This window comes from Hyla sarda, chromosome 10 (genome assembly GCF_029499605.1).
Source record: "Hyla sarda isolate aHylSar1 chromosome 10, aHylSar1.hap1, whole genome shotgun sequence".
NCBI classification, from domain to species: Eukaryota; Metazoa; Chordata; class Amphibia; order Anura; family Hylidae; genus Hyla; species Hyla sarda.
In genome coordinates, this window is record NC_079198.1 from 108726294 (window position 1) to 108742363 (window position 16070).

Below are 16070 nucleotides of genomic sequence, written 5' to 3' on the forward strand. Positions count from 1 at the left end.
TGTAGCATTGTATGTTGAGTCTGGTTTCAAGTTACGATGATCCAGAAAAAAACATTGTCTGTTGAAACTATTGTATGTTGAGGGCATTGTAAGTTGAGGGATCACTGTATAATCCTCCTTATCTGTGATATAAAATCCTATATAACACTCCCTAACCTGTACCATAGCATCATATCTAATATCATACATAACACTACTATTCCCTTTCCTCTATATTGCACATGTGCTGGACATCTCTGCTGTCATTTGGCCACGCTGTTGTAAGTGTTGGTGCCTTTCGTCCCTTTCTGGAAATTATTAGCTCACTTTGCCGGAGAAAATAGCAGATTAAAGCTTTTCAGTGCTGAGAAAATGGCAGCTCTACAGGATGTTTACCAATCCCCCCAGAATCTCTCCTTATCTACGTGGGACACACTGGAGGATCAATGCAGTTCCCTCCGTTTCCCTGAATCCTGTGCGTCTGACTCCCCCTCCCAGCCCCTGCCACCTCCGCAGCTCAGATGCAAAGCGTCTATGACCAGGTAATTAAGCCGCATACAATGACCGGGAATGGGAGATTAACGCCGCGCCGGATGAAGAGGGAAGTTATTTGTAGCTAACAAAGGGCCGGCTGATTGAAAGAACAAGCACAATACCACGGGGCAGATACTGGGGGCGGCAAAATGATAAACAACTGGGGGGGGGGGGGGTGTAGAAGAAGGTTTACTCTGACAGAACTATAAACTACGTTCCAGGACACTCTGTGGAGGAATCTTCCATACAGCACTGGCAGGACCATGGCATATAATCATGACTTTATGGTCCTTATGGTCCCTGTCTCCTGAAACAGATGCCAGGAACCAGGGGCCAGTCATCTGATCATTACAAGCACCACACTTACCTTGTACAATGAGGTGCACGCGGGAGGTTTTGGGGTGATTGTCTGTCTGCACGGAGCAGGTGTAGGGTCCCTCATCATAAATGTCCACATTCTGAATCTCAATGCTGTACTGGGTCTTGGTGTTGGCCACAAGTACCACACGGGGGTCTATGGACCATTTGTCATTGCCGGTGTACAAGATGGTGCTGCGATTCAGCCAGGCAACGCGGGTCACTCTGTTATCCACCGTGCACCTGTAGAGAGAAAGAAGCGTGTAAGTGGAAACATAAAACAAATTGTCTACACCTGATGAGGTTACAGCCTTCTGGTAATGATGTCATGGGCTTAAATCAATGATATCACAGCCCACACCCAAAATAGGTCACAAACCTCTGTCATTGTCCACAACCACTGTGGCCTTGGCCCAGTGATTCTACAGCATACATCTAAATGAAGTCACAACGTGCACTTTACAACGCACAGTCCACAGCAAATGACATCACAGTGTTATGCTACATGTCACAATGCACCCCTAATAATGTTATGGCCCACACCCAGTGATGTCACAGCTCTCGCCTAATGATGTCCTATACACACCATATGATGTCACAGCCCTCTGTTATAGACAGTCCAGTCCACACCTAATAATGATAATGATGTCACAGGCCTCTGCTAATGATGTCGCAGCCAATGATATCATAGTCTACACACCAGGGGTCTCCAACTAGCGGCCCTCCAGATGTTGCAAAACTTCAACTGCTGGGAGTTGAAGTTTTGCAACATCTGGAGGGCCACCAGTTTGACCAGTTTTGGTCACAAAATTTAAGATGTGACTGCATAGCTCGTACTGGAACACAGGATGTGTGCGAAGGGTGGTGCTGACCTGTATACATTAATTCTATGTATCCATTGGATTTTATATAGACACAAGCTGAAGAGGAAGATAAAAGCTCAATATAAAGTCTTGTTCACACCACGAATTGTGCCTCCATGGCACAGATACATTGGGAAACTGTGAAAATAATATGCTGATGTATCTGTGCTTTGATAGGCATGGGCTCCATTCATTTTAATATCCCATGCATAGTCAGCTAGTGACCGAGTGCAGCACATTTTAGTCCAAGACAAAACTTAAATAACTTGGGAAAATGTATTCACTAGCCGACTACGCTCTGGACATTGAAATAAACACAGATAGGTCGGCATGTCATTTTGACAGTTTCCCAACGTATCCGTGCCTCGAATAAACAAATAGCAGTGTGAACCTATCCTAATAGCGTGGCCCCGCTTTTCTGGGGTAGGAAATTAAAGACTGTTTATTCAGAGTTAATTTACCCAGCACAAGCAGATATACAGAAGAGCGACCAATATCCAGGAACCAGCAATTAATTACTTTTCACATCTTGCACAATGACAGGGATGGTGCTTCTCATATTTTTATAATAGGGCTACATGTCTTATATCTCCCAATGACCCTTCACCCACAGCGATATCACACAATCTACATGTCACATTCACATTAATGCTATCGCAGATTCCTAGGATTTTAGGCGATCTCCTCCAATCCCACATACCCATGTCTTTGCATTATCCTCTGAAATGATGGACAGAAGGGATGCAACAATGACATGGACAGGTATACAGAGTGGAAGGAACAAATAGGCCACATTCAATCGGGAAGATTTCTGTACAGGGAGGAATAACGCAGCGCACTCATCCTGTCGTGTGATTGACACCAGTGACAGTCGAAAGCTCCATAGGAGAGAATCAGTAAGGAGCGTAGAGACAGCGCACTACACGGGGTTAAATCCCACAATGAACGGCATCTGAATAACCTCCAGGTGTTGAGAAGTCCTAACTGCAGAAAATAAGCGCTTATCTCCCCTCCAAACAGCACTCGGTAAATGGCTGAATTGCGGTGATTCGGCTTCGGCTGGAAATTTATTAGACGTCAGCGCTTCCTGTAGCGCATTCAAAAGGTTTCTCATTCTCAAAGTTAGTAAAGAGCTTCACCTCAACCAAGAGGCCAGGACTAGGCGGTGGCACTGCTAATCAATGCCCCCCACTCATCATACAACCGCCATACTCAGTGCAAGTCTCTTAGAAAAGGCTGCTAAAAGTGTCATAGGGCTGTGCTGTGCTCGGTGCTCAACCCTCTGCCACTATAAGCATGGCTCCTCTAGAGCCAACAAACAAATGAAGCCTCCCCACCAGGCTCTAAGGACAACTGATGTCCCATGAAATGAGCCCTGACTCCCAAACATCACATTTTCGAAATACTTTACATCACATGTAGAAAATAATGGAATACTTAAAAAAATATTCTAGAGTTAATGTAGACACATTTTGCCTGTTTTTTGTCCTAAATGCCAGGCATCCCATTTCCATAGTGCAAGTTATGGTGTAACGCTTTATATGCTCAAAAAAAGTGACATCACTGTTCTGCAGTATACACAGCCCCATCCTCGAATGGTTTAGGCCCTAGACTCATGGATCCATGGTGGGTCATCATATCAATGGTAGAATAAGTGAATCAATGGGACGAGACACCACTCAGAATCTAGCCGGCGTCAACAGCCACTATACACGTTACTCCTCCCCCCCACATTCTACACCAAGGGGAATCTGAATCCAGAATACATGGAGACAACAAGCTTCTGGGCAAAGACAGAGGTGGCAATGAAGTGGAGCCAAGAAGCTGGTGGAGGAGAGATCAGGGGATGCGGTTATATGCTCAAAAAAAGTGACAATAGTATTCTGCAGTATACACAGCCCCATCCAGCAGTCGGATGATTCAGGCCCCACACTTTTGAATCTGTAGTGGGTCATCGCATCAATGGTAGAATCAGTAAATCAATGGGACAAGACCCCACCATGATGCTTCCCAATGGCTGCAACTGTACAAAGACGTGTGTCGCCAGGAGGGTTAGCATGATGTCATATCATGTATGTTACACTGTGATGAAGATACCGGATCCTGCCATTTCCTTACCCAGATACCACCTTTCAGAATATTTCTCGGTCTTCTCTGTGGCCCCTGGACCTGGTTTCTAATTATCAGAGAAATGTTTGAGCTTTTTTTTGCTAATGCCTTCCAGATCCTAAATAGCAGTATCATCTCCTCAGTGCCCCCCGTGAGACCCCGGCTGAAGGCTGCAGATAATCTCCCCTTCTGGAAAGACGTCAGTAAACAAAACCGGCTCAGCTTGTATTTGTCACAAAAATAAGGGAAGGGAATATGGATTCCCTATTGCCCGCTTCACTGCCAGCTTCCACTCGCTCTCATTTGCATAACTATTAAGCCCTGAGACAATGGCTGATCAAAGAAGTCGGCATCTGCGGCGCATTCAGAGGCTCGGCATAAAAACAACACAAAAGGGCAAAATGCAGAGGCTGTGACCTCCCTCGAAATTACCAGGACATTTCACTTCACACAGAAGTGGGGGAGCACTTGCTCAGAATCTAGCCGGCGTTAAGAGCAACTATACAAAAATACACAACCCCCCCCCACACACACACACACACACACACACACACACACACACTCACATACATTTTACACCAACACTGAAGAATCTGAATTCAGAACTATACACATACAGACAACAAGTATCTGGGGACAGACAGAGGTGGCAATGAAGTGGGCCAAGAAGCTGGTGGAGAAGAGTTTAGGGGAAAGATGACAAGAAGCTGCATCGGTCCGGAATATGGTGTAACCTACATCAGTGCAATAAACGTCTGTGTGTGAGGCCTTTGAGTCCATGAAGCAAATAGGAGCAAACACCAAGAAATAAGTTGTGAGATAACAAAAAATAAACCTCTGAGTTATCATCACCAGAACCTGCCCCATGTGCTGTCCCTATAGGGCCCCAGTCATACATCAGTAGTAGTAATAATCGTAGGCCTTAGGGCAAGACCACACAGAATGGAAATGCTGCAACAAAATACTGGATTGTGACGTCTTCAAATAAATGGTGGCAATGGCTGGAGACATCATTAGGATCATATTTATTGTTACTGCACTGAGCAAAAGATGTGAGGACCATCCATTCCTAGTAAAGATGAGATACATTGTACAAAACCCTCTTCTGCGAGAGCAGGACAGGTTTTAGTCTTTGAACATAAAAAAGAAGGTTCCTATTCACTTCATCAGGCATCATCAGACCTGATGAACCTACCTATGTGCAGCAAAACGCGTTGCATTATGGAGAAATAAAAACTGTTTTACTGATTCCAATGTGGTAGTTCCAGTAAGCGCTGATTTAGTCCTGCTACCCTTTGTGAAGTCCTGCCTACCTGTTTCTGTGCACTACGGATATAAGTCAGAGTAGTAAAGTCACCAGTAACCGCTGAGCTCCTCTTCATGTCCCAGGTCACAAAGGTCAATAGGAGGAGCGGAGACACAGATCCCTCAACTTACAATGGCCTCAACATACAATAGTTTCAACATACAATGGTCTTTTCTGGACCATTGTAAGTTGAAACCAGACTCAACATACAATGCTATGGACAGTCCAGATCTGTGAAACATGTCAATGAACTGGCCAATCAGAATGGGCATTTACTGGTAAAACTCCTGTATTACTGAAGCGTATGCACTGACTGGTGTCTGGTAGCGCCCCCCTACAGTACAGGGAGGTATTACATGTTCTGTACACGGATTAGCTGCTCTTTTGGACACCTGGTGAGGACGGCTCCATGTTACTTTTTTAGGACACTGTGTACTGTACAGGACCCCGAAGAAGCTCCTGTCCTCTACATAGACCAGTGCTTCCCAAGCAGGGTGCCCCCAGCTGTTGCAAAACTACAACTCCCAGCATGCCCGGACAGCCTTTGGCTGTCCGGGCATGCTGGGAGTTGTAGTTTTGCAACAACTGGAGGCTCCCTGCTTGGAAAACACTGACATAGACAGTGATTTACAACTCCCAGCAGCTCTTTATTACTTTTATATGTAAGGATTTGCTTTATCTATATTAGTTATCTATTTATTTTTAATTTAATTCTCACTTTTTCCTATTTTTGGATGACATTTTGGTGCCTTTAGAACCAATTACCAGGTTTCCATAGAGTTCTGGTCTCAACATACAATGGTTTCAACATACAATGGTCGTCCATGTAACATGGAAGGAAGTGGTCAGAGGCTCCTATAAAATAGGTCACTATTAACCCATCACAGCTCAGTTACAGCACTGAAAGAGTCAAGAAATATTTCATGTCCCAGCTGCATTATGGTGCCCACAAAACCTCTGTGAATCCAATTTAAGAACAGATTACCTCCTCTCACTTACTTCATTTGAAGCAATTACATGTTAATTTTCATTGAAGCTCGCCTAATGCATACCAATAGCTGATTCCACCTTCCCGGAATATTTTAAGAAACCGCTTGCCATGGCAGCGCACCAAGTTAACCCTTCACCCTCTATGGGCAGCGCTCACCCAGCCAGACCATAATGCATCATCAATGTGTGGAGGGAATTATCTCCGGCTAGGCTATAAAGGGTCCATATGTCTATACTGTATGTATAAGAGTACTTCTATAATACAAAGTTCATCTATAGCTCTGAGTTTATATGTGTATGGCTCGAATTCTATACGTATACGTGCCTTTTTGTGTATGGTCCCATTTTATGTCTATGAGTATACATGTCTATGTGGCGGCTCTACGACGCCGGAGATCTCATAGGCACAGGGCCATTCACACTCTGCAGAGTCCGATTGCTCGGGGAGACGCTCATCATCCTGCACATTTGCCTCACGCTGAGGAAGATTTTGTTGTATTAATTTAGTAAGAAGTTGATGAGCTTTTTATTATCAGCAGATGAGAGCGGCATTTGAGTTTGAGGATCAGCACCGCATCCTCCACAGGAGTCATTCCAGTGACAATGACCGGACCCCCACTGCATATGTACAAGGGAGGGGCCCTAAATACAAGATGCCTGCCTAATCTGAGCCATGCTCCAAGGGTAATATCAAATAAGATATTAAAATAAGAGTATTTTCCCCCCTCCACAGTCATATCCCTCAAAACATAAAAATGTCTATACATTAGTCATTCGGAGTCTGAGCCGCAGACGCTCATTGTGTTGTTCTTCATAGAGGTAATTAAATTTTTCTGTTTATTTTTGACGCCCATATTGGCCTGCATTAGGCCACCAATTGGGGGCTCAATATGTAAAGATTTATACAGCCCCCCGCTGCTCTCAATACTAAACCTCATTCAGATCTTCCAGATACCAGTGTGATGTTACTGCATGGTAAAATAGCAGAGTGTGTCACAGCTCTGCTCCTGTGACATCAGCAGAGGAGACAGCAGCTCCATTGTGATGTCATCAGGGTTGTATAGAGTTATTACACTTGCCTGTGCCCTGCAAAGAGCAATCATCCTATAAACAAATTGTGGTTTTAATGTGATCGAGACGAAGCCACAGATCAATCACAATCAAATCCTCAGTAATGTCACCACAAGATCTGTGTGCAGAAATTGGTCAGAGCTCACAATGCTCTGATCATACGTAAAGTTTATGGCCCTGGCCGGTGGGGAGGCGCTCGGCACGATCTGCAGGCCGAGGAGTCTCTCTAGCAGGATGTCTAGAGATGGAACAATAGTCAGCCTGTCTAATGGACTGGAAAGTGATGTGCACAGCAGCTGCTAATGGAGCGCTGATAAATCGCACGCCGGATCCGCAGTAACTACAGAACAACCGGAAAAATACAGACTGTGCTGCGGTGAAGGGTGAGGGCGAGGGGGCAACTGATCAGACACAGGGAGCAGGTGGATAGATTATGCACCAGACACTGCGCTGGAGAGGTAGACAGGTAAATGGCCCCAAGACAGTCATACACTAACACAACACACACAGCACATTCATACAAATCCATACAGTCCAACAGACACAACACACACATCACATTCTTACAAATTCATATACCATAACATACACAGTACATTCATAAACTCACACTCATTCATGCACCTTCATATAGTCCAACATAAACAGCACATACAAAACATATGTACACATAAAAATAATCAAAGATACACAACACACAGGGGCAAAGGAGTCTGTAGGGGATAGAGGAGTCTGGTTGGAGGAGCAGAGGAGTCTGAAGATGGTTGTCTAGAGTGAGGGGGATAGAGGAGCTTGGAGGAGGAAACAGATGAGTCTGGAAGAGTCTGAGGGACAGAAGAAACACATACAGTAGAATCTCCCAATAGCAGACACTCACGGGGAATAAAAAAGTGTCCACTATTGAGAGAGTTCCCCTATTGAGAAAAAAGGCTTAAAAATCTTTCTTAGTGACCGAATACTAAAATTACCTAAAAAAAAAAAAAAAACACAATAAAAAGCAATAGAATCTCCCAGTGCCGTTTAATGATCCCGTATCAACCCCCTGTACCATCACATTCCCCCTTTATACCCTGTGCCACTTTATTCCCCCTGTGCCTTGTGCCAAATCATCCCCCCTTGCCATATAATTTCCCCTTAATTCCCATCCGTGCCAGAGGGGAGGATGATTTTGCACAAGTAAGTAGGTAGCACAAGGGGATAAACAGGAATGAAATGTCACAGGTGGGATGAAATGGCACAGGAGGTGGTAAAGAAGGGGGTGATGAATTTGCACAAAGGGTAGGGATGTCCCGGTACCGATACTGGTATCGGTATCGAGACCGATAAATAACATTTGCACGAGTACTTGTACTCGTGCAAATGTCTCCGATACCTAAATCAGACAACTGCCAGCGGGATTACCCACCGGCAGGTATCACTGAGGTGCGGTAAGCCGCCTGCACTCTCCGCACGGATGAACTCCCCTGTGCCCCCTGCGCCCACTCCTGAGCTATGCAACGCGCTAAGCAGCTGAGCGCGCATCATAGCCGGGACCCACATTAACCTTTTAGATGCCCCAATCAAAGTTGATTGTGACATTTAAAAGTCCTGAAGTTAACTACTGGTTTGCTCAGGGATGCTGATCGGATGCTGTCCCGATCAGCTGAAAGAACAGCCGGAGGTCCCTTATCGTGCTCCCTGCCGTCCGATCGTCGCTTCTTTACTGCAGCCAGCCATGGCAGGCAGTAGTAAAGGAGCATGATAACACTGATCAATGCTATGCTATGGCATAGCATTGATCAGCATATGCAATCTACAGATTTCATGTAATAGTCCGCTATGGGTTAATTGGTATGGGCGAGCACTTAAAAAAAAAGTATCGGTACTCGTACTTGGTCTTAAAAAAAATGACATCCCTAACAAAGGGTAATAAATGGGGAATGAAATAGCATGGGGGGGGGGGGGAGAGATCAAGGGGGAATAAAGTGGCACAGGGGGTAATAAAGGGGAGGATGATTTGGCACAGGGGGAATAAAGTGGCAAGGGGGGGATCAGGGGGCGAGAATGATGTGGCCAGCGGATGTACAGAAACAGGAGACCACTGTTTTAACAGCGGTCTTCTGCTTCTGTGCTGGGGCTGCTGCAGGCGGGTGATGCGGGTGCCAGGGCCCATACTGATGTATTGGCTGTTCCCCCTGACGGTGGCCCTGTGTACAAGGTAGGGCCTGCACATAAGCCTGGTTGTTCCCTATAGGCAGTCTTTTTTTCTTCAATTGGGAGTGTTTTGTCCCCTATTGGGAGTGTTTTGTCCTCTACTGGGTGTGTCCGTGTCCGTTATTGGGAATGTCACCTATACGGAGGGTGCAAATACATTAAGTCTTATGGGACTCTGACGGGGAATTAAGAAGTGTCCACTATTGGGAGGTGTCCCCTATTGGGAGGTGTTCGCTAAGGGAGATTTTACTGTATCCGGACAGTCAACAGCTAGGATATTTATGCTTGCCCACATTGCCCCATTCATGGTCTCATCCTTTACCTCATACATACAGGGCAGTATGAGTGATCCCAATTACATATGAAACATGGTAGGAAGGTGGGCAGAGGCTCTTACCGAATTTGTCACTAGTGACCCTTCCAGGGAGCCCTGTCCAGGAGACTTAGGTGGCAAAGCGTGATGGAACCACTATCAAACATTACAAGACATGCAAAAAGCAAATACAGGCACCCAATGTCATGTTAAGGGCATAAGGAAAAATGTGCCTCATGACTCAGTACGGCCACTTCTTTCAGGTAGATTGATGGATAGAAAACATGGGGACAAAGTGAAGGAAAAACAAAGCTGCGTCCAAAGGGGTTGGCATGTTAAACACAGACTTCATGATGAAAAGTGTAAGGACAAAGATAACGTAGTCCATAAACCTGATGCGTTTCTCTTCCCCATACAATTTATTTAGAGGCCCAGATAACATAGGGTCGGATTCTCACGCATCAACGATTTCACAATTATTCCATGTAGTAAACTGTCCCCATGAGGATGTGTGAGAGAAACAGATTGTGAGCACAGGACGCGCTCTCCGGGAGACGAACATCGTGTGTCTATTACAGGGGCCCGATCTCTAATTATTCCTCAGTATACAGAATATCCTAATTATATTCTCGCATGTAGCAGACGATAATGTGCAGGAACATGTGCCGTCTATTATATCCTTTCCTCATCCTCCACGTCAAATCAAATTAAACTGCACAAACATAGTGTCACACAAAGACCGTGGATTGACGCATATCAGGCGCAATTATACTGAAATGTTTAATGCAGAAGTACACAGCGGGGGGATAAACGCCTGGATCACAAGCATGATTGACTGCGAAAGATGGAGACGCGACCTCCACTCATTACTTCATTAGGAACAAGATGAAATCTCATCAAGTGGTCCCAGAGGACACTGCAACCGGTCAGCGACAGGACCAAAAATTATTCTGCATTCTTTAGCATCGCACCAGACCCCTCCCTGTTGTTTCCCTCCTCAAATCTAGAGATGTTTAACATTTCATATAGAATAGACTACAGCAACGCAGTAGTCTGCCTATTATAACTAGACTGCCAGGCTGGCAGGTGGGTAATGGGTTGTTTCTTTACATTTTGGGCCCATACAAACTAGAGAATTTTAAAACTTGGAAATTATGCAAATCCGGTGCAGCAGCCTCTCATTGTTTTCAGTAGGATTCTGCCGCACTGTGCCCACTGCCGAATTTCCCACGGCGGAAGTTCAAATTCCAGACTCTGCTGAAACATTGAACAATGGCCCTGATTTATCAATCAGCCTAAAACCCTAATTAAAACAAGAAGGAAGAGCGCTCCATAGCGTAAAATCACCACTGTAGGGTTAAGGTTTAAAATATTGAGAGACCCTTACCGAAGGTGGTTGTGTGAGCTCACACGAAACAATGGTCTGCGTGGGTGAGTGGATAAGTCTGGTCTGCAGCCTCCCCGACCTGGACGTAACACGACAGGAGAAAGGACTTCCACGGAAAGGTGGGGGATATCGGCGCTGACAAAGATCGGACACGTCCGGTGAGTAGAAGAATTTTTATTAAAATGCAACGCGTTTCACCGCGCAAGCGCGGTGAAACGCGTTGCATTTTAATAAAAATTCTTCTACTAACCGTACGTGTCCGATCTTTGTCAGTGCCGATATCCCCCAACATTCCGTGAAAGTTTTTCCATAGTAACCAATCACAGCTCAACTTTCACATCTTAATGAACTAATGTAAAGTGAAAGTTGAGCTGTGATTGGTTATTATGGGAAAAACCAGACAATTAGGGTTTTAGGCTGATGGATAAATATGGACCAATGTCTATTCTTTCAGTGGTATCCACTCGAAAATGCATTGTCGTCAACAGAGATGGTGAATGGCCATGCAGTCCGACCGCTGGCTGATTCAGGAAATGTTCTAGTGTGTATGGGCCCCAACTCCATTCCTAACTTATTTTTATCATCTTTTATTGATCTTTATTATACATATGCATTACACAATAAAATTCAGGACTAATACATGACAAAAGAGAAAATATTTCCAACCTTACTCCATTTCTATACATGGGCTTATTTAAAGAAGCACTCCAGCATTTTTCTTTGCCGTATCACAAACACTCACTATCACTAGTCCTACAGCACCATTGGCTTTATTCTAGCACAGCTGCATCCATGTGTTTTATTACTTTAACTTGGTCACCAGTTTCACTCTTTAAATCTTCCAGTGCTTTATAGTCACAACTGGATGTCAGTACTAAGTCTGACTTCCTGTGAACCACAGGATGACAATCACCTACCAGATCCCCTACTACCTGCAATGTCTATGGGATCAGGATATATAAGTGTGAACACAGCCTAAAGACATCAAATCTTTGTAAAAGCCCTCAACTGTGATTATAGTTTTTTTTTTCCCATTTCATCTTTTATTTTTCAATTTAAAAAAGAAAAAAAAAAAAAAAACAGTTACTGCCACAAATTGTAACAATACCTTATAAAATATACAAGAAAAACTGCAAGAAAACTGCGCAGTGGGAACTGACACCAACCCACTAGTGAGTCTAATGAGTTCCCCTGGGTGATCTCCAGCACCAGCAGTCCGATGAGATGACCAGGTGTAATAATCAAACACCCAACCCAAAGCCAAAGGGTTCATGGGAAATGTAGGCTGCATTAAAGAACCCACATCATTGGCCCTTATTTACCAGTGGAGTGGAGTTTTCTTTGTGGGTTTTAAAGTGTACCCGTCAGAGCCAACAAAACAAACATTTTTTAAATATATCACTCCGTACCTAATCATGACCATGAACATCTAATTTTTATGTCTAGCACCTTTATTTTTATTTTTTATTGCACTTTTAATTTAGCTCACTAGTCTGAATTCCTCTCAAAGGGAGGGGGTGTGGCCTCACTGTGCAGGTCTCCGCCTCCTCCCTCAGTATGCTGTCTGCTCACATCTCTCCTAGCATTAGCAAAACTACAACTCCCAGCTTGTCCTCACTGACAGTAGCGGGACACAAGAGGACACTGGGAGGATCTTTCCTCCAGCTCTGAGCCCTGCGCTGTGATTCTCCCAAAGCAATGGAAATTCATCACCATATTTTTGGCCTAATGATATTCCAAACTTTATACACCATATGGGGAGATTTCTCCATTGGATAATCAATTGCCCACTTTCCAATAGCATAGGAAATCCTGTAAATTTTATCCCCATGTTATGTCAAATGTTTCCCACTTCATCAAATAAACTAATTATGAAGAAATATAATATAGTTCCAATTGTGGTACCCTGACTGAACTTGACATGTGACAACCGTACAAAGTACATAACACCGCCATCTTTTAATGGTTTTGAGAGTTTTTTATTTATCTGAGTTGCTTCCCCCCAACCACAAACCCCTTGATAAATTGCTTAGACTACTCATTGAACAAGATTCAATACAATCAATTTTCATATACTTATTCTTGCTGCCATATATAGGGATTTATAGATTTAGATGTTTTTCCCCACCTTTTCCAAAACTGGTCATAAATTATACAAAACATAATTATTTAAATCTAGTGTCAAATATATCCTGAAGGTTTTCCAATAAAAAAATATAATACTGCCTCCTATATACAAGAATATAACTACTATAACACTGCCTCCTATATACAAGAATAGAACTACTATAATACTGCTCCTATATACAAGAATATAACTACTATAATACTGCTCCTATATACAAGAATATAACTACTATAACACTGCCTCCTATATACAAGAATATAACTATTATAATACTGCTACTATATACAAGAATATAACTACTATAACACTGCCTCCTATATACAAGAATATAACTACTATGATACTGCCCCCTATGTACAAGAATATAACTATTATAATACTGCTACTATATACAAGAATATAACTACTATAACACTGCCTCCTATATACAAGAATATAACTACTATGATACTGCCCCCTATGTACAAGAATATAACTACTATAATACTGCCTCTTATGTACAAGAATATAACTACTATAATACTGCTCCTATATACAAGAATATAACTACTATAATACTGCTCCTATGTACAACACTATATCTACTATAATACTGCCTCCTATGTACAAGAATATAACTGCTATAATACTGCTCCTATATACAAGAATATAACTACTATGATACTACCCCTATATACAAGAATATAACTACTATAATACTGCTCCTATATACAAGAATATAACTACTATGATACTGCCCCCTATGTACAAGAATATAACTACTATAATACTGCCTCTTATGTACAAGAATATAACTACTATAATACTGCCACCTATGTACAAGAATATAACTACTATAAGACTGCCTCTTATGTACAAGAATATAACTACTATAATACTGCCACCTATGTACAAGAATATAACTACTATAAGACTGCCTCTTATGTACAAGAATATAACTACTATAATACTGCCACCTATGTACAAGAATATAACTACTATAATACTGCTCCTATATACAAGAATATAACTACTATAATACTGCCACCTATGTACAAGAATATAACTACTATAATACTTCTCCTATATACAAGAATATAACTACTATAATACTGCCTTCTACGTACAAAAATATTACTATATTACTGCTCCTATATCCAAGAACATAATACTCTAATATTCCTACTATATACCAGTATGTGTTAATAAAGTGTAAAATAATAAAGATGTACACGTGAGATTGAGGAGGTAGCTGTTTACTTTGAGGATAAACACTCATATTCCGCTTTGTCTATTGTCCTCCCAATGTCCGCCTCTCCTCCCACCCCATGTCCTTCTCCCTTGAAGAAATGGCTGCTGGCTCCTTGTCTTGTGCAGCAGATCGGAGCGCATGCGGCTGTGATAATACATGTAAATGTGCCAGTTCTGGCTGGCGATTGCTTTTATAAGTTAATTGGAACAATATAAAGTCCCCCCCGCAGGGAATCTTCCCAGATGAAGGCGCGGGGAGCAGCCGCAGTCACAGGACTCACAGGGAGAGAGAGATCTTTATTCCTAGAGACAGCAGAGTCAGAGATGTCTCCATGAGTTCTGGGTATGATCCCCCTGGGTATGATTTGCTCACTGTCCATAGTGGGGTGAGGGGCTGATGGGGGAGTGTCTCTTCATACACATCCTCTGCACAGACCTTGATGGGTTTATTTCACATTTCTGTTGCCTCATTACACCAGGTATTTATGACAAAACTATGGTGCATTGGGCCTCAAGTTTCCGCAAGTGATTCCTCAAACTTATGACTAATCTCAGAAACTCCTGCGTGAAAAACTCCCGAACACTACATGACGGGGGTGCAGGTCTCCACTGATACTAGTTACTGAAAGTCCAGGGGGCAGGGAATGGCCAAAGAGGTGTATCCCATAACCAAAATTACGGGGGGTTCCTCCAGTACCCATAGCATTAGCCCCATGTGGCTAATATGGGGCCCTTGGAAGGGTAGTCCAGCTTCATGGGCCCCTTTCTTTTTACTCTGTGTGAGTGCTGTGAATCTGAGGGCTCTCCATGATGACACAAAAAGTTAAAAAACAAGGGAAGAGGGTCAATCTGACCTACAAGAGATTGAACAGACCGGACGGAAAAAGCATCTGGCCTTAAAGCTTGTAGGGTGTGGGTGTTGGGAGGACAATGTAGGGCCGGTACCTCTACACAAGTGCTGTCTGCTTCCTGTCTGTTCCTGTGACCTGGTCTCTACATATTGATATGAGGTCTCCAGCTGTCAGAGCAGAGGAATAAGAGAACCCACTGCATTCGAGCTCGGCGATCCGGCGCAGCTATTATCCTGACATACTACCGTAGACGGCGCACTTTGTTTTTAATCCAGCAATCCTTACATTAGCGGCTTCTAGAGTCATACGTATCGATTTTATGTTGTTTTGTGTCTATACATCACTTTCCCAGCAATTGTAATGTGCTGTGGAATAAATTGCAGGTTTGTCTCTTTGTAAGTAAGTGCCAATAAAACTATAATAGCACAGTACAAGAAGAGTGCACAGCACGGAGCGGCAGCTACAGCACAACAGCCATGAAGACCGAGGACCAGTACCTGTCCAGAGCACTGAGCAAGACAATGGCAACCAGGGACGTCACAGAGACTCACTAGTATACACCATGAGAAGGTCTGCAGCATGACAGCCTGAGAGACCAAGGGCCAGGAACTGTGCAAAGCAATGGTGACCTGAGAAGTTACTACTATACACCATGGGATCGTCTGCAGCCCCACAGTTGCAAAGACTAGGGCCAGGAATTGTGCAAAATGCAGAGCAAGACCATGTTGACATGAGAAGTTACTACTATACATCATGAGA

At 43.5% G+C, this 16070-nt stretch overlaps 1 protein-coding gene across 6 annotated transcripts in view; it reads right to left on the minus strand.

Annotated features, from left to right (window-relative positions):
• The window catches only part of LOC130294479 (protein CEPU-1-like), a 721573-nt gene that overhangs the window by 149840 nt on the left and 555663 nt on the right, over positions 1-16070 (minus strand). For all 6 annotated transcript variants that reach the window (XM_056544347.1, XM_056544344.1, XM_056544345.1 and 3 more), the window contains one exon: positions 881-1113. In XM_056544347.1, the coding sequence (XP_056400322.1) occupies positions 881-1113 (233 nt within the window). The remainder of the gene's footprint in view (positions 1-880; positions 1114-16070) is intronic.